Below are 20,381 nucleotides of genomic sequence, written 5' to 3' on the forward strand. Positions count from 1 at the left end.
TAGAATTCTTATAAACTATTCTTATAAACTATTCTTGAATCCCAGGAAAATGTTGGCTATGACGGATTTGCGCTCTTTCTAACCTTAAAGAATAATCGAAACAAATAAGGTTATACATCAAAAATCTTTGAAAAATTATTTTCAGTGTAAAATGTATGTTAAAAAATGTTATGTCAATAGATGTATGTGATATAATTAAAGAAATGCCTATATTTTTCTACTAAAAACAATTAAGGTACTTTTAATTAAATTTAATTTTTCACAAGTATCTGTATAACTCGAAACCTCTTTATCTCAAATTTTTGGCCTTTCTGATGTAATTCGAGATAAACAGGTTCGACTGTAGTTTAAATTGAATTCAAAATTTATACATACTAACAAGGAGAGAGTATAATTTAGGAAATCCCATTTAGGATATAACTTGGTAAATTAGTAGTATATCTTAAGGGTAATCAGTTCTTAAATAATAAAGCACACTAACTAGCCAGCCATTTCTGAGAAAAACATATTTTAAAATTTAAGCATACTTTATATACTAGTTAAATCGTCACTTTTTTAATAGCACAGTCTTCTAGTGGCAAGTAACCCACCTAATAATAAGACACTTGGTTTTCGAATTGTACAACAGACTATTTTTTACTGTTTACAAATATTATTAATTTAATTCCATATTTTTTACTGTATTTTTTATTACTTGATATTAAAATTACAGTAATAATGAATTTTTTCAATAATAGGATGTTAGTCAAAATAATAATATTTATAAACAGTGACTGTAATAATTAAAAAGTTACGTTTTAAGGTGATTCCTCCAAAATATGCAAATTTGGTATTACCTTGCAGTGTTAATTATTTTATTTAATTTTTTTAAAATATTATTTTAACTATTATTTAACAACAAACAAAAAAGAAAAATCTAATAAAGCATTTATAAAATTCTGCATAGTTAATTGGAAAAATTCACAAAATAAATTTTTGTGAAGATTTTATTATATTTTAATAACTATATTATTTTTGTAACTTAATTAAGTTATTAAAATCAAAAAGCAGTTCATTATCAATTTCTTTTGCCAAGTTTTGATAAAATGAACATGATTGTTATGTTTCCAAGTTTCAAAAGATTGAGAAATTTTTTTTAATGTTACTGAAATATGTTTTTCTGCAGATCAATTTTAAACACATTATTCTTGTAAACAATCATCTTGTATTAGCTATTCGTAAAACAAAATATGCAATGAAATTAAAGTTAACGTTTTATAAATATTATTTTATTAAAAGATGAAGTTATTATTGTACTTTAAATATCAATAAACATCTAATAATTTAAAAATACAGTAAGTAAAATGAAATTGCATTTAAACTATTTGTAAACAAAAAGAAAACCTTTTTTAAGAGAAAAAAGTAAAAGAACAATCCACAGCATGATTCGAACCCCACGTTTCTCATAATTATGTAGGTTCCCTGCCTCTAGACTACAGCTTCTTTACCAGAGTGAAGATTGAACTAGTATTAAAAGTAAGCTTGAATTTTCAAATGTATTTTTCTGGAATCGGGAAATCATCTCGATTATTTTTAGGGGTGAACACTCTTAAGGTATACTACTAATGCACCAAGTTTTTTTCTAATTTGAATTTCCCTGGTGATACCCTTTTCTTGTGAATTTTTAGCTACATAAAATTTTCCATTTTCAAATATGTTGAAAAATTGTAATATTAAAAAAAATGCTGATGAGGCTGAAAATGCTGATGAAGCTAAAAATGTTGATGATGCTGATAATGCTGATGAGACTGAAAATGTGGATGAGGGTGAAAATGCTGATTCACTATTTGTCTTAGAACCATTTGCTCTAAATCTTTCAACACTTTGTATTCATATTTTTAAACTTTCTATTTTATTTCTCTTTTTAAGAAAAATTGACAGTATGGTAATAAGTTTCAATTTTTAAATCAAGTAATATAAAACATTTTTAAAATGGGTAATATAACTGATTTCGTGCTTGTTTTTAGTTCATTCTTTATTGAAATAAAATAATTTTATTTTGTGACTATTTTCTGTCGATGGCTTGGTTATTTTTTCTTTTTTCTAATTATTTTCAGTTTTACTCTGCTTTAGTATTGGTGTTCAATATTTCTATAAAAGAAAGTAATTTTGTTTAATGAAGCTGAGAGCTTTTAAAAAAATTGCCTCCTTGTTGATTACTTTTTAAAAATTAAAGGGATGAATCAGAGAACACCAAGTACTAACATTTATACCATAGGGTTCAAAACACTTTAGTCTTTCTCGCTATGCCAAATGTTATACAAATGAGGTTAATGCAGGTGGCCATATGCCTGTCTACTAGAAGTCAGTTTCAACTAGGACAGATTTTCTTAATTGTAAATGACATGTCATTGATGGGTATACTATTTTTTATCACTTTGTATGTGATTTGCATTAAAGTAAAAACGTCTTCTTTTTCATTTAAATAAATTTAAATGACATTATATTTACAAAACACGATTATGGTATAAGTCTGATGTTCTGTAGGGGGATCTGGATTAAAAATTTTCGGTGCTCAACCTGAATTTTCCTCAATCATTGTTTGTGTTTTCTGACTTATTCTGCATCTCTGATTTTTAACAACTAATTTTTATAAAATACTATTTTTAGAAACCAGTTTTTTCTACATGAAATCTACATCTATTAATTTTATGATTTTGCTCATTTAGTATATTTTTCTGCAATAAAGGATGTGCCCAAAATGTTTAAGTTAACAAAAATTGCTTAAATATAGTGGATATTCTGAGAAAAAGGGAAATACTTTGAAATTTGTGAACAGAGAGGATATTATAAATTTTTAGTACAGTGTGAGGATTGGTTCTTTGATGTATATTTATGCTAAGCACTTTAATGAATGCTTTACTTTTTAATCAAATTCTTATATATGTTTGTTTTTTTATATTTTTTTTTGACTAATTAAATCTACATACTTCATTCCTATGACAAAAAGTATTTTTTTTAATACTAAATAAATTATTTCTGATTAGGGAAACGAGGAATGTTTACTGGAGTCTCTGGATTACGCATTGCTTATCTAAGTGGAGTTGAGCATAAAGATTCTAGCCGCTACACATTTAATAGAAAAGATGTGACAGAGATTTTAACATATACATCCCAATTCAATATTGATATTTTATTAACATCCCAGTGGCCTAGAGGAGTTTCAAAATTTGCTAAAGAGCCAGTAAGTATTAAAAACTACAGTTAATATTTTTCACACAGACATTTACAAACTTGTTTATTAACCTTCTGGGTATTATTAATTGAAATAAGCTTATATGGTATTTTCCGATCAAATTTACTACACTGATATCTCACCTAATTGTGATGCTACTTTTCAGGCCTAATGGGAAGAATAGAATTTTACCTAATTCAAATTATTGCTTAATTTGTTTGTGAAAACTTTTCTTTTATAGAAAATGTATCACTCTTTATAACATCTTAAACGGAAATAAATAAGAGTATTTTTTTTAATTCTCTAATGTAATTGTAATGAATTGTATTTCATTATTTAAATTAATAATATGACAATTTATAAAAATGGACTTTTATCTAAGTCATGTACATGTGTTTTGTACTTGCTTTTAACTGCAATTTTCCTCTGTTACAGTTCTGTAGAATTGCTGCAAGTAATCAATGGAATAATATATTTTAGAGAATAATATAATGGAATAATATATTGTGTTTTACCATTGTTTGAAATAGAAAATTTCAAAAATAAATATTTGGTTTAGTTGTTACATTTTTAGGTTTTAATTATTTCCTTTATTTTTCTTCTTAGGAGCACATTGAAAATAAAGATTCTAATTTAATTGCTTATTTGGCTAAGGAGTTAAAACCTAGATATCATTTTTCTGCTTTATCTGAAACTTTTTATGAGCGACTGCCTTACAGGTAATGTATATTTGACTTTTTTTTTTCTATGTTTAGAAAGTTGTATTTTCATTCATTCAAAAAGAAATTCTTTGTAGGCTATTATTTTTTATAAATTAAATGGTTTTCTTAACTTCTGAAAAATTTGGTAAATATTTTAATTAGGGAAAAGATATATTTTTTAGCATTAAATTACTATTTTTCACCTATAACAATATCCATATCACCATGTTTTGCAAGGTTTTTTGCCCCAGATTAGGAAGTTCTTTTTTAACTATCGACCATCCTGACTTATAAAATTTTTTACTAGAAGGATATCAGGTTTTATTAAACTTAAATTTAGTATTTCTATTGATGTATATATATTATATATAAACCAAAGAACCTGCTGTTTTAACCAAGAACATGTAGTTATATCAAGTTGATGGCTTGGTGTAGCCATTTTTGGCTCTTGTCTCAAAACCAAAGTAATTAACAAACTTTTTTGAAAGAGATTTAAATAAATATTTCATTCTTGAATTAACATATTGCTTTAGGTAATTTTGAGTATTTTGGAAAATACAATATAAGAATGACTTTCTGGAATTAAATGAACCGGAATTTTTGAAAAGTTTAAAAAATGTGTAAATTTTTTCCTATTTTTTTATAACAATCTCTCTTGTTAAAATAGGTTTCTCATGAAATGAAAGAGGGATTGGAAAATTCGAAAATCTACTATAACTTATGCCTAAAAGAAATTATGCCTAGTGGAATAAATGCCCTTCCCCATTAAGTTCATTCAAATTTAAACTAGCAATTACAGGGTGGGCTTTCTGAAAAAGAGGAAGCCTGGAATTCCCAGAAAATTAAAAATACCTTGAATTCTCAAGAAAATTCACAAATTAGCTTTGAAGATTTTTTGATTTTTAGCAATTAATAATGATCACAGATAATTTCACTGTAAATATAGATCAATCTATTGTTATGCATTTTTAAAACTGTTTTATATAACCTATTCTGTGGCACTGTTATTTTTTTTCTTGTCGTCAGTGTTGTTTCCACTTTCTATTAAACAAGAATTATTTTTTAAATTCGAACTATATTTTTTAAAACATTGAAATATTAAAAATTTTCTTTAGCTTAACCTAATTTCTCTAAAACTTAAAACAAATTATGGTTTTTATCAAACAAAATTATGGCTTTTATTCATTTCCTTATTTTGTTTTATATCATAAAATGTTTAGCACCACAAATTGAAAAAATTCAAGTAGAAAAAAATTAAAATTTTAATTTAAAAAAAATTCACATTTATAATTATTTCTTTATCATTGTTATAAATACGTTAGAATATTTCTAAAGTATGATTAATATAGTCCTAATTTAAATTGTAAAAATCTAAATAAGTTTTAGAATTTTATTCTGGAAATGTCAGAGAATTTGGCTTTGTCTGGAGAGTGAGTACTTTGAATTAGTACTGAAAGAGCACTTTTCTCCCTATTTTGTAAACCATGATCCATACAGCACCAAATGTAACAGTTACATTACAAAATAGAAATATTTTGGTAATTGTAAAATGTAACTAAATTTTGAAAGTATTTTCCCTGTTGATAACAAAATGTCATAATGTCCATTTCATAACAAAAAATACAAAAATAATAGTTACAAAACTTTTCAAATGTTTGACTAAAGAAAGGTTTTTGAAATCAAACTGATATCACAGTTTGATTCTAGTAAGCTTATAATTAGGTAAGAGATAACTTGCATAAGATGAAGTGATGGAGGGGTGGAATAAAAATGGGGATGGTATTTACCAAACATTTTAGCTCTTTTGCTCAGTAAAATTTTAAAACTGCATTTTTCAATTAAACTAAAAAGGAGAAGATAGATTTGTTTTATTCGGACCAAAAACAAAAATCGTAAGGCTTGAAGAATCATTTCGTAGAAGTTTATTACTAAAGTAATTAGCAGTTATATTGCTAAAATAGTAACCGTACAACCTCTTGCAAACTTGACTTTATAATAATAGAGAATAATGATAAAAGAATCGAACTCCAGTCCAAAGGGGCAATGGTTCGATCCTTGACTCCACCAAGACCCACAGATTACATGCGATATGCATGTTTGTAAATTCTGTGGAATCAAAAATTGTGTGATCAGTCTCTGAGCAATATCTGGAGACAATTTCCTTCCCTTTCAAATATGTGTCTAAGTTGAGGAAGTGGCCTTACAAATGATTGGTTGCTGCCATCTTTTCATGGGGTTCTGATCTAAGAAGTACTTTTGTTCTTGCAGTGCTCTCTTGTCTAACAAAAAGCACACCTTCCTGACTTAATTTGTAAAAGGCTAATTGTTGGCGAGCTTGGTTTGTCCTTGTATCATTAAAAACAACTACAACAGAATCCAAACAAATTTGCTCTAGCCACAATGAAAGTTTTGAGAAATAAAAATTATAAACACTCATTAATGGTTAGACAAACTTAAAATATTATTGCTTACAATAAATTAGTTCAACCATTAAGAACTATGCAAGTAAAACAGAAATGCCAAGAGAAATATGAAATACAGAGATATTATAATCTCCTCTTTATGAAAACATAAACAAATTATTTAATAATACCTTACAATTAATCAAAATCAATAAAATTTCTACAAAGCAAATTGAGTAACAATCACAAGACAAATAATATATCAGGAATTTCTTTGATAAACAAATGAAATAACACTAAAGTATAAAATTTATAAGTATTTTTATTTTATTTTAAAATAAAAATAAATGACTTCTGACATAACAAATTGATAGGAATATTATACGTATAAAACTTTCTCACTTATTCTTTGGATGGTACAGAAAATATCATTGTATCACTGACTTAATACAACTTGATGATGCCATTACAGCTATAAAGAATACAATAATTGCTGATAATAGTTGTCTATGTGGTTGAGTTTCAAAACAAGAAATCTGATGTTACAACTCAAGGCAAAAATTTATAGCTTCTTAAATTATTTTATTATAAAGTCAGAAAAACAATTGTAGCAGAAAACAAAATTATAAAAATTTTAAGATATGTGTGTTAGCAGGATAGCACTTTATCAGGGGACACACTGCCCGCTAACACACAGCAGCCTTTCTGTTGTCAGTTGTGAAACCAAAGACCCAAAGTGCTCTGAGGCCCTATAATCGAAAATCAAATAAGAAGAAGCAATTAGAAAAATTGAAATGCAAATAAATGCAAAGAAAAATAAATGACAAACTATTACAAAGTAAATCTTAATGACTTATAAGTACACAAAATAAGACATAATAAAGAAACACTCACATATAAGAAAATTAAATAAATTTAGTTAGAATAGTCACATCAAAATAACATATAAATTGCCTAATCATTAAGAAAACTTTAGAAATAAATAAAGTGCTGACTCCTTGGTGAAAATCTTGAAAAAATAAAATAGAAAACGTTCAATTAGTAAAAATTTGAAAAAGGTGCTGCCATCTATATTCTTCAGGAACATAAAATCCTAAATTTCACCGCATAGGCATATTTATGCGGGCTTAAGGAAAATTATTATTCTCTATCATAATCCTGAAATTCCCAATAGCTGGAAGAAAATCTATTTTATTATTACAAATAAGTTTAAATCTAACAATTTGACCAATCAAGATATTCTTTAAAATCTTAAAGTAAAGGTTAGAATTAAAATGTGTTAAACTAATGACATTATACTTAAAATCTCTTCTTTTATCGTATAATCTGATGGTTGGTTGGTTTCGTATGCCTGTTCAGGCAGAGGGGTGCGATTGTTCTTCATTTCCAATGGCGGCATCTATGGTCAAGAATTCGACTTCTGCCACACCCATTTGTTGCACCCGTTTATAGCCCGGACCCATTCATTCAGCCATAGATCGTAATTTTGACCTAAATCAGAGAACGATTGATCTCCAATCCAGTACCCCCAGAGGTATTGATTTGCTATGGGAACATGGAGGACTTTCTGACTCAACATATTTAACGTGCATCAGTCATCATTTTACTACACGGGGTTCGAACCCACAAACTCTCAGACTTAGGCCCAGAACCCTACCGACCAGGCTATCCCGGCCCGTATAATCCAATGAAACGTTTTTGGTTATGAAGTTTGATATCAAGATCTAAAAAATAAGCAGAATTTTCATCTGAATTAGTCTTAATTAAATTTAGTTCTTTATAATAAAATTAGTTCTTTATGTAATTAAATCAAAATCATTTCATTCAAAAATAATTAAATCATCAATAAATCTAAATCAAATTAATAAATTATGTTGTAAGAAATTTTGTTCATAAAAATGTAAGAAAATATTAGCAAATGCACTTGAATAACAATTTCCCATTGAAATACCTTGAATTTGTGTGTAAAAACAAATACCATTAAAAAGATAATTTTCAAAAATGTGTATATTACATAAATATATCCGGTCTTCCTTATTAATGTCCTCATTATTCAAATATTTGTCAAATATTTCCAAACAAATATTCCTTAAATTATTGTCTGCTATACTCGCAAAAAGATTTTCAAAATCACATGTGAGAACAGTATTAATATTATTGTAATTCAAATATTTAAAAACGTCTTTGTTGTTATTAAAAATTAAATGCTTATCATTTAAAAAAATCTTATTTAAAATAATGTTTAAATAATTAAAAAATCTTTTACCAAAAACAGAATTATAACAGCCAGTACTGCAAGTTACAAATCTAAATTTAACCGGTGTTTTATGGAATTTAATTGTAGGAAATAAATAAGGATTACTAATGCTATTGATTTTTAAACCAATTTTCTACAGCTATTTCTCTATATTTCTAAAATCTAATATTCGATTATCAATTTCATTTTTAGAATTATTAATTTTGTCAAAAGTATTGTTATCATATTCATTACTCATTAAATGTCTAAAAAAGTTTGCAAATAAAACAAAAATTATTAGAAGCTTTGTCAACAACACATATAATAAAATTATATTTTAATTCCTTAATAGATTTAATAATATGAGAATTCAGATAGAAACCTTGGTATTTTATTTTATTGTTCAAATATTTTTAATTTAAAATAATTTAAAACACAAAATTTCCATTCACTAAATCCCTCTATAGGCCAAATAAATTTTCTTGAGCATTTTGCAATAAAACAATCTAAATAATTGCTGATTGAAACTATTTTGATTTATTATTTTAAATGTTACTTACTTATTTTGTCTTTTTCTGAATTTGTAAATTAGTTTCATTCTTTGATTAGATTATTTTATTATACTATGTTTAAGTTATATGAAAATTCTTTTCCTGATCATACAGACAATTTTATTTCATAGATATAAGAATACAAACTAACAAAAATATAAATTTTTCCTTCAAAGATTGAACTTAAAATTTGTTTCCTTATGTAAGCATTTAAATTTTAAAAACCTAACAAATGCAAGATGTAAACAAAAAGTCTAAACATTACAATACAAAAATTATTTGTTTAATACCCTTGAATAATTTTTTGATCGTCAAATTTTAAATGAATATTCATATAATCAATACATATAATTATATAAATATTGATTATATAAATAGTTTGAGATCTCTTGAAGAATTTCAGCATTGGTGATAATGTCATTATTTTGCTATGATCATATTTCTAACTAAAAAAATAAGAATTATCTGTTATTAATGCAATAATGTTATTTAAAAATTAATATAATTCTTACTGAAAGATAAGCCAAAACTTTTCAATAACTCTTGAGAAATGTCTTTAACAGGTTTTAGCTGGATGTAGTTTATATCTGTACTAACATGGTCATGCCAAAGTCACGTGTTGCTCATAGTAGTTATCAGGTTTATCGCAAAAATAGTAGCTGCAGAAACATTTTTTCAATACCTTTTGTTATGCTGATTATTTCAACTCTGAATTACTGAGAAAGAGATGAATGGAACTAGCCTTGTGTGTAATAATGCAATGTTGTATCCACAGATTTTTTTAAATCAATGGTGAAATCAGTCAATGACACAAAATATTATGTATTTGATATTTTTATTGTAATATAAGGTACTTGTATATTTTTAGGAATCATAAAGTTTTGCAAGAAATACCTACCCATGTAACCAGATTTATTGGACTAGCTTCAGTTAACAATAGCAAGAAACTAAAAGTAATTTTTTGGAATTAAGTTAACATTCTTAAAAGTGTCTATGAAAAATTCTGATTTTTTTCATCAAAAAATTTTGTGTTTGTATTTTTTTAAGGATTGATGAATTTTTAATTACCATGCCACTTGGACAAATTAGTAAGAATATTTTCCTGCCAAGCACAATTGCTCCATTGAATATGATAAAGAAAATCTGGTTTTCTGTGTATGAAAGCAATCATCCTATCTCAAAAAGTCCTATTATCCTATCCTATCTCCAAAAGTCCTGTCTCAAAAGGAATTCATGGTTCACATTTAAAGGGTTAAGGAAAAATTAGTGACAAACAAAATCTGTTAATTATACAGGGATGAAAGACTTCCACGAAAAAGTGGAAATCCGCTTTTTTCTCCCAATTTTTAAAATTTCCAACCATGTTCCAAAAACTAAAATTTTTGGGGAGTCCAATTGAAGAACCCAAGCCCCCTGAACGATAGTCGGATTACCGCGACTTCTGTTATAGAGTAGAAAGGAGTCTAAGCGTTTCGTTTCTGACCACCGATATTTGATTTCTTTTGTTTGGCTGATTTTCGGAATTTTAAATATTAGGAACTGTGCCGGAATCTGCTAAAATCACGATTTTTAATCAGACGATTTAATATCAATCATCGATTTTCGTATTTAACTAATTTAAAAGTTACGTGCTTTAAAAGTCGTACTAGCAATTCCTATTCACTCAATTTGAAAATCCAATATCGCGAGTTTAAAATCCAACGTCGCGTTTAGTTTTCACGCATTTTTAAATCCAATGTTGAGGTTCATTATCGCTCAGTTTTAATATCAGATATCGTTTTCGTATTTGTACGCTATTTAAAAATTACTCATTGCGATTCGTATTCACGTGATCTAAAAATTATGCATCGTGATTCTTAATTACGCTATTTAAAAATTCAATATCGCAATTTGTATTTTCGTGTTTTTAAAATCCAACAGCGCGATTTATATTCACATGATTTTAAAATCCGAAAACGCGATTTTAAAATTCAACCGCACGATTCATATTCACGCTATTTTAAAATCCAATATCGCAATTCATATTTACGCGATTTTATAATCGAAAATCGCGATTCATATCCCAAAATCGCGATTCATATTCACGCCATTTTAAAATCCAAAATCGTGATTCATATTTACGCGATTTTAAAATCCAACATCATGATTTGTATTCACGTGATTTTAAAATCCAAAATCGCGATTCATATTCTCGCGATTTTAAAATCAAATATTGCGATTCATATTCACGCGATTTTAACATTCAATATCGCTTTTCATATTCACGCGATTTTAAAATTCATTATCATGATTCATATTCATGCGATTTTGAAATCCAAAATCGCGATTCATATTCACACGATTTTAAAACCCAATATCGCAATTCTTGAAAGAAGTAGAAGTAAGTTTTCTCTTGAATTAGTTACTGTAAAGATGTGGTATATTTTTCATTAGTAAGTAATTTATTAGTTGCGCCTTCCTATAATTGCTTAATTTTTTTTGATATGGTAGTCAAAATTTTGAAATTCTATTAAAGAAAAATTTAAAGTTAACTATCTAAATGCTTCTGCCACTTTAAATGTTAAATAAAAATCTCCCAGCATAGTTAAAAGTTGCTTTTATAAATCTCAGTTTCATATAGAGCCCCCCCCCCCCGTCCTCCCAGTGACCTGCTTTGTAAAAGTTCAGCTTTTTTTATTTTTGTCACTTTCATGCCTGATTATATTTAAAACATATATATTAACAGTAAAGGAAATTATTATTTATTGCATTTTTCTTAGCTATATTAATTTTTTATAGCTTTTTATTTGCAACTGAAAACACAGCAAATCAATTTTCAACTTGATAAACTTATTTCAGCCATGATCATATATATACAGTAGGGAACCGATTATCCGGAACGATCGGGACCATCGCTATTCTGGATAACTGATTTTTCCGGTTTTCTGAATCGCTACAGAAAGCCGTTTTTTTATTGTTAAACCCGACTAAAAAAATTTTTTTTTAGAAATCTTAAAAAGAATAAAAAACGATGAAGTAATACACTAATGATAATTTCCAAAATGATGGTAAGGTGAACGTCTTTCAAAAAAGAAAGAAAAATCCTAAAATCCGAGGAAAATTTTTTTTATTAAAAAAATGGCGGGAAAATGTATCGAATTTCGTTCCGGTTTTTTGGTTTTCTGGTTTCCGGATAAAGGGTTCTGTACTGTATATATATATATATATATATATATATATATATACATATATACAGTAGAGTCCTGATTATCCGAGTTAATGTGGTCTCGAGTTAATCTATCTCGGATAACCGAAAAACTCGGTTAAAAGAAAGAGTATAAAAATGGAGAAAAAAAAGAGTAGGTATAGATGTAATTTATTTAACAGATGCAAGACTTATACGAGCCCACCACATACAATTTTTATTATTATTAAAATCTTACTTCAAAGCACTTAAAGAGCATACTTAACGAGAATTAAAGAGTTTTCACTGAAAAAAAGTCCTTAATCATTCTTTGTTTTACATTATTTCGACATGTTTGGCCATTTTTTAAGAGATAAACAGGAAATCTGGTGTCCCCTCCTCTTGTTGTTCTATATATTCAATAGCACTTTCGATAGTTTTTATGATGATTTTTTTTATGTTGAGAGATTTTTAAATGTTGGTTTTTATCGTCACTGTCTTCATCATCTAAGCTAGATTCATTTTCACTATTGATGATATTAACGATTATTTCATCGGTAATCTCGTGTTGTCCTTCAGCTTGTTTTACTGAGTGTTTGGAAGATAAAATTCCGAAATTTTTTTGGCGGTAGTTTTAAGAATAAAAAATAAACTAGAAAAAAAAAGATGTGTGAAATATTTGATAGCTCGGTTAAAGCGGAAACTCGGATAATTGGGGCTATATATATATATATATATATATATATATAAATAGATATACAGTAAAACCTGTCTATAACGATACTGTAGGGACATAAATGAAATATTGTTATAGGCAGGTTATCGTTATAGACAGGTTTGAAATTTAAAAGTATACGTTTAAAGCTAATGATAAATTAAACTTCTTTTATAGGCTCCAAATAAAAATTTTTCTTAGAATTATGAAACAGCACACAAGAAAAATTTACTTACAATTTTATGATTAAAAACAGAAATTATTTAGAAAAATAATCGGTTAGTTTTGTTTGCTTATTTTTGGAAGCAATTGCCATTTCTATGCACATAGATTTCAGTCCATCTAATGAATTCAAATGAACATCAGTTGCATTTGGTAATGTTGCAACAAAAACTTGCAAAGTGTTAATTAGCAATATGGCATTCTCGGGTGAAATTTGAGTCCTATTTTGAGAACAGTCAGCTGCTTCTTCCTCATCACTTTGATCACCCGGGAAAACTTCTGCTAAAATCTCTTCATCACTTGCACCACTGAAAACCAACACATCATTATCTAAATTTGAAAATTCATCTGCGTTAAATAGAAATGATGTATTAGATGATCTTTGGAAATCATTGACAATCGAATTTAAGCCTGCCACACATTTTTCTTCTTCATCAGTGATTTCAGTAAGCTCAGTTTCTACGTTTCCGTTGCTTTTATCCTCAAAGAAAGAAGCTTTCTTCCAACAATTTTGGATGGTGGATTGTGTCAATTAATTCCACCCTTCGGAAATCCAATCACATGCATTTTTTACATCAACTGCATAAGGATTTGGGAGTTTATTTATCCAGATTATAAACAACGTTCTGAAGTAATCTTTTTCGATAGTATCCTTTGAAAAATTTTATTATTCCCAAATCTAATGGCTGTAGAATCGACGTGCAATTTTGGGGAAAATAAAACGATTTTATATTTTTCAAACTTGGAGGATTGCTGTGAGGAGTGCAGTTGTCAACTAAGGGACCTATTTTTTTCTTCTTTCTTTTCATCTCCTTATCCACATCAAGCAGCCAGTTGTTAAATATTTCTTCTGTCATCCAGGCTCTTTTGTTTGCCTTGTAGTCAACCTCTAAACTTTTCACATTCTTAAAACATCTAGGTTTAGCGTATTTGCCTATAACGAACGGCTTCAGTTTATCGGTTCCAGTACTGTTTGCATAAAGTAGAACAGTTAACCTCTGTTTTGATTTTTTACCGCCTTTACAATTTTATACCTTAAATGCCATTGTTTTATCTGGCATGAGCTGATAAAATAAGCCAGTTTCATCAGCATTGTACACGTTTTCTGGAGAATAAGTTTTTTTCAATAGTCTCTTTTTCTCGTTGCTTCCAGGATGCAACATCATTCACTGGAGCTGACTTTTCTTCACCTGAGATGGTTTTAAAAACAATACCATGACGTTCTCGAAATGATGTAATCCACCCATTGCTAGCTTTAAACTCGTTGTTGCCTAGCAAAGACGCAAATGTTCTTGCTTTTTCTGCAATCATTGGACCACTAATTGGCACATTTTGTTGTCTCATTTCGTGGAACCATCTTAGGGTAGCTTTGTCTACATCCTCATTAACTGCACCTTTAAATATTTTCCTTTTACCATCAATTTTGCTTCCTTCCACAGCATCTTCGATATCTTTTCTTTTCTTCAAAAAAGTAGCTATTGTTGATTGTGAAATCCCATATTTCTTAGCAGCGTCAACTTGCTTCAATCCTTGATCAATTTCCGATATGATATTTAATTTTTCTTCAAAAGATAATGCTTTACGCCGAGCCATCACTTCAAAATTAAAATTAACTTTATTGCAAGGAAAACATGCCAGTCCGTAGTGAGTAACGATGAGGACTTACTTATGAATGAGAAGATTTGAAAGTGACCATTCTGAAGGAAGAGCGCCCCCTTGCAACTTGTCTCCTTTCCACAGCTAATGAATGGTGAGGAAAGCAAAACGATTGACCTTCGGAGTGTTCTTTTTAAAGCAGGGATATCATCATTGGCGAGAAACTCCCCCTCCCCCCACCTAAGGGACCACACATTGACGAGACATCGATGCAACAGTGACACGACAAGAGGGGAATCCCTATTCAACAGCATTAAGACGCGCACATTACCTCTGCACTTTCTAATGCTATTGAATAGGAATTCCCCTCTTGTCGTGTCGCTGCCGCATCGATGTCTCGTCAGTGTGTCACCCGTTTTTCTGACGAAGCTCTGTCCCTCCTACAATACCCCTTCACCCGTTTCTACTGCTCTAATTTCCCCTAAAAGTGGCTTTTTTCTCAGAAACAACGAAAAAATATTGCATACAAAGGAGATGAAAAAAACAACAACATTTTGTTATCTCACATTTAGGCTCGATGGGGAGTCATTTTCCAAATCGGAATAGAACTATCAACTATCAAAGGAGGAAAAATTATCGTTGTAGACATGTTTAACTGAAAAGTGGTTATCGCTATAAACAGGTTAAAAAATACATTGAGTAAATAGGAATTTCACCAGGACCTCAAGGAAATATCGCTATAGACAGGTTTATCGTTATAGACAGTATCGTTATACACAGGTTTCACTGTATATATATGGATAACTAACAAACTCCGTTGAAATTGATATTAGTAAACTGTGCAACTCCTTGGAGTTGGTGATATTTAGTCATTAGTTAATGAAAAAGAAGCCAGAATGTTCAGATATTGAAAGCTTTGAAGGGTATACTTTTTATTTTACTTTTTTTTTCTGTTGATATGAAAAAAAAAAAAAAAAAAAAAAGATTTGAATTTAAAAGTTACCCCAAAATTTAGCGAAGAAAAAAGAAAAGTGTCTTAATATTACACTGGTCTGCTACGCACTTTTCTCTCATAAAGTACATCTCGAACTTCGATATCTTGAAAACCTTAATACGTCAAAAAAATATTTTTTCTGCATTTCTAATTTTGTTTAAAAACCTCAGACCCTTTAAGATTCGATTATTAAAGAAAAATCATGTTTACATTGAAACTAAAAAGTCTAACTTAAATTTTTATCATATCTGAAAAATACCTTAAAATAAAAGAAAGTTATGAAATACAAAACTACTTTTTTCTTTTTCGGCAATAATTATCACACATTCCAATTTCATAGAAATGAGCTCTTCTAAACAAATTAGTTTAGCCAGATGTAATTCGAAATTCTCGATCAAAACTTGTGTTGAAAGACTTAACAAAAGCAATATAAAGAACTCAATCAGCTAAACAGCTTAGAACATAGGTTTTAATAGGGAAAAAAATGAAAAAGAAAAATTTATGCTACAACTAATTCGAGAGCGAAAAATTAAAAACTTGACCTTAACATCAGAGGAAAGCCCCCACAACCTAATGAGTTGGTTCTTCATTTTCGCCCATTCATAGATTCCGCACGACCTATTTCCAGAACAAACACGGGTATTTAAAAAATAAATAAATAAATATAAAAAAACAGTTATATAAACAAAATAAACCAATTCGTTGTTGCTTTAAATAGCCAGCATGTAACCTTTTTTTTTTCTTCTTTTCTTTATTTTCTCATTTATACAACTTCCGCATAAAAGGAAGATTAATGCCGTAATTCCACAAATGCGATCAGAATAAATAAATATGAAAAAATGAGGGTTCGCAATCAAATAAATTACTAGAATTGCCATTTCCGCAACAAAACAACAACAACAAAAATGCTTTGGGGGAAATTAGTGTTTTTGAAAATGTCACCGACGCTTTTGAAAGGGCAGTAGCGGTTAAATAACTTATATTGAAATGTCAGCTAAAGACCTTTTTAAAAGCTGGCCACTGAGGTCAAAACAAATGTTATCATAAAACCTTTAAGTCCCCAAGTGTTAAACGCACACAGCATATGATTTATTTGGAAGATAAAGTTCAGTCCATGTGAACTTGGGCTAAATATTTGCATTCAAATGAACTACTATACTATTATGAACATAATCCGTGATAACAGTGGTCAAACAGAATAACAAAATCCTGTTAAAAAGTGCATTTTGCTATGTTCTTTTCATTCAATCAAATGACAACTTATTAGATGATTAAAATATACAAAAACAACTTTTATTCAGACATCCCCTTTTCTTGATTTTTATTTTTTTTTCATTATTTTTCTTAAAAAAGATTCTAAAAAGGTAATGAATCCGAAGAATTCTATTGAAATTAAAATGCTGTACAACAGCTCTTTTTAACAGCTTTAAGTAACCTTCATTTAAATAATTGTCTGGTNATACTGCCATATCACTGCCTTTATTCACATACTTGCAAATATATTTGATGCTCTTCTTTTAAGGGCGAGCATAAGTATTAGAGTTTAAAGTGAATTGTTGCAACGTGCGTGAATATTACTTTTTGATTTATCAGGTTTCTATGTCTAGTTTGGATTGGAATATGATTAAATAAAGATATATTTAAAATATACGTTAAATCTGTCCAAAAAATGAAAAAAAAATTAGTTATAAACCTATTCTCATACCTACTGAATATACATATAAAATTTCATCAAAATCGATCCAGCCGTTTAGGAGGAGTTTAACCACTAAAACTGTGACAAGAGATTTTTATATATATAGATATATATATATATACAGTGAAACCTCCGTTAAGCAGACATTCATGGGACCAAAAAATTTGTCCGTTTATGAGAGTTGTCCGATTACGGAAAGGGTACCCTAATAACGAAATTTAACACCGTAAATTGTTTTTAGAATATTCTCAAATATGTAGAAATAATTAAATAATATCTACAAGGATACTGTAATTATCTACAAGAATATTTATTTAAACAATAAGAAAGATAAAAAGGAATATATAAAGAAGTTTGATATAAATACATAATTCTGGATGTAGCTACAGATAAATAAATATAATTTTCTTCTTAGCATAGATACTCAAGTTAGACATATGATACCAAATAGGAGCGTACTGTCCTCAGTCCGTTTCAATTATTAGGTGCACACCCTCTTACCATTTGATAGGGAACATGGTTAATACCTTCTTGGAAAATAAACCTCCCATGATTCACAGAAAAAAAAGTAATGCATACCTGTAAGTCATGAGGACTTATGGAGATGATTATTTACAATTGATCAGCTATCAAGTGTCTGAATAAATGTTTCATTTATATGAACACCTCAAAGATTATACTTCTGTTCTCTTATTTTTACCCCACTTGTGTTAAATACAGTCTTCAAATTGATAAGAAAATTAAAGAAATTTTCAATGGGGAAGAAGCACTAAGAGAAGTCATTTCAACTTGAGGGGTCTCATAACCTGTGTGCTCCAGATGAAAAGATCAAAAGATGCCGATGTCAGAATTATTTCAGGAGTGCAGTACCATTTTCTCTCCTTCCTTTACAAAGATAAGGCAAGGTGACAGGAGAAAGATTGATTTTTCGGTGGTGAAATAGCTTAACAATATTTTAAGTTATGGATAAGGCAAAAAGTTTTATTTACATGCTTTAAAAATAGTGAAAAGTTGTATTTCTTTAGCTTGCAATTTATTTAGAAAAAGTAGTGCCCAGTTTGTAGAGATAAAAAACAACGTTTCAGGATCAAAATGACTGTCCGCGTCCGATTACGGGAGTGTCCGCTTTGCGCAGAATATACGTGATGGTTTATTCATAGAAGATTCCCGGGGAATTAAAAATATGTCCGTATTGAGAGGCGTCCGTTTTGCAGGAGTGTCCATAACAGGAGGTTTCACTGTATATATATAGAGAGAGAGTAGTTAGTATTATATATATGTATATAATACTAATAGAAATAAACAGAATAATATCAAGTGTACAATCATTAAAAATTGTGTTGCATATAGTATATTCACATGAAAATGTGATAACTGTCTGTGAAGTTCAAGACATTGATTAAAAATATTTTAATTAAGTTGCCATGCAACTCTACAATCAATAACAGATATAAGAAAAGAGTATCAGTTTTGAAACTGGATATTTTTTGCCTGGAATCATGCAATAACTGATAACTGACGAAATAAAAAATTAATACATTTTCTTCAATGCTCTTTCCAGTTCATTCGCAAGAAACTTCCTTAAGAAACTTTTTGTGCAAAATTTTGGATTTCATTATACTTGTCTTTATTCTGGTTTGAACCTTGCAATCACCAAAGCAGGGTAATTTTAACCCTCTTTGTATGTTCTTTCATCTTCCATGGTAAAATTGCTCTAAACCCTAAGCTAAAAATATATTAACAACCTTAACAGATATGCCATAATTAGGCTACATGCAAGAAACTTTTTATTGATGCCACACAGAAAATCTAACACACTTTTCAAAAGTAATGCACCCTACCTTTTTTTTTCGTTTTAGGTGTGATATAGTTAAAATTATTTTCTCTTTTTTAATCCCCTGAAAGAAAATAATTTTTAAATTTTTTGGTATTTCTATTATAAATGATGTAGAGAATGTATTTTCTCAGGAAGTACCAATTAAGAAATCAATTCAACATTTATTACTTATGATTCCCAATAGCAAATTCAAATGGTTGAGAAAATTTTGTTGGTAAAATTAAAGTGTTTTATTAAACTTAAGTGTTTATTAAATTTAGAAAAAAAATGAAATAATTGTGTTTTTTTATAAATTTATTCTGATAACTGTATGTATTATTCGTGTTCCAAAAATATTTTGTTATTTCAGTGGATATATGCATTTAATATCAAACCTTATTGTTCAATGAATTCAAAGCAATTAGCTGAAATAAGTGGACCAGTAACTGAATGTCCATATGAAGATCTTGCAGAAGACCATATAAATGAGGTATATTATTTTAATATCTTAAATGTTTTTTTTTAGTTTTGTAAGAATTTTGTTTGAATATTTGTTTACAATATTTTATAGCATTTGTTAACAATATGTTATGTTTTAGAAAATATTCGGAAAATAAAGTAACAAAATAATGCTTATTACAGCAATAGCAACAATTAATACTTATTCATCACATTATGTTGCATTTCAAATATTACTTAAAACTGAAATAAAATATATGTTTTATAAAGTTTGAGAATAGTTCTCATACAATTTATACTATATGGAAATACAGGGATTCACTATTATCTTATACTTCCCAGCCTTTACTTCCCAGAGAAGCTGGTGCCTATCTATCTGAAGCAGGGTGGGCTTTAAGTCAGCATTGACAATCCAACTATTTTTACCTTTTTCTTGTTTACGATATAGACATTCGACTTTCTAAATTTAAAGTGTTGGCTAAAACTGGATTATATTTACTCTACATTATGCTTAATTTGCTTTCATATTTTAAATTTCTAAATTTTTTGGCTTATTATTGTCTCACAATAAGATGTTTAAAGAATTTTACACATTGTTTCGCTCTGAGCCTGACAA

General features: G+C 28.6%; 1 protein-coding gene across 1 annotated transcript in view; it reads left to right on the plus strand.

Annotated features, from left to right (window-relative positions):
* LOC107453301 (CWF19-like protein 1) overlaps positions 1-20,381 on the plus strand; it is a 45,703-nt gene that overhangs the window by 12,044 nt on the left and 13,278 nt on the right. The window contains exons 5-8 of the mRNA XM_016070081.3: positions 3,027-3,223; positions 3,821-3,933; positions 9,973-10,057; positions 19,677-19,796. Of these exons, the coding sequence (XP_015925567.1) occupies positions 3,027-3,223; positions 3,821-3,933; positions 9,973-10,057; positions 19,677-19,796 (515 nt within the window). The remainder of the gene's footprint in view (positions 1-3,026; positions 3,224-3,820; positions 3,934-9,972; positions 10,058-19,676; positions 19,797-20,381) is intronic.

Source organism: Parasteatoda tepidariorum, chromosome X1, assembly GCF_043381705.1.
Source record: "Parasteatoda tepidariorum isolate YZ-2023 chromosome X1, CAS_Ptep_4.0, whole genome shotgun sequence".
In the NCBI taxonomy this organism is placed as follows: domain Eukaryota; kingdom Metazoa; phylum Arthropoda; class Arachnida; order Araneae; family Theridiidae; genus Parasteatoda; species Parasteatoda tepidariorum.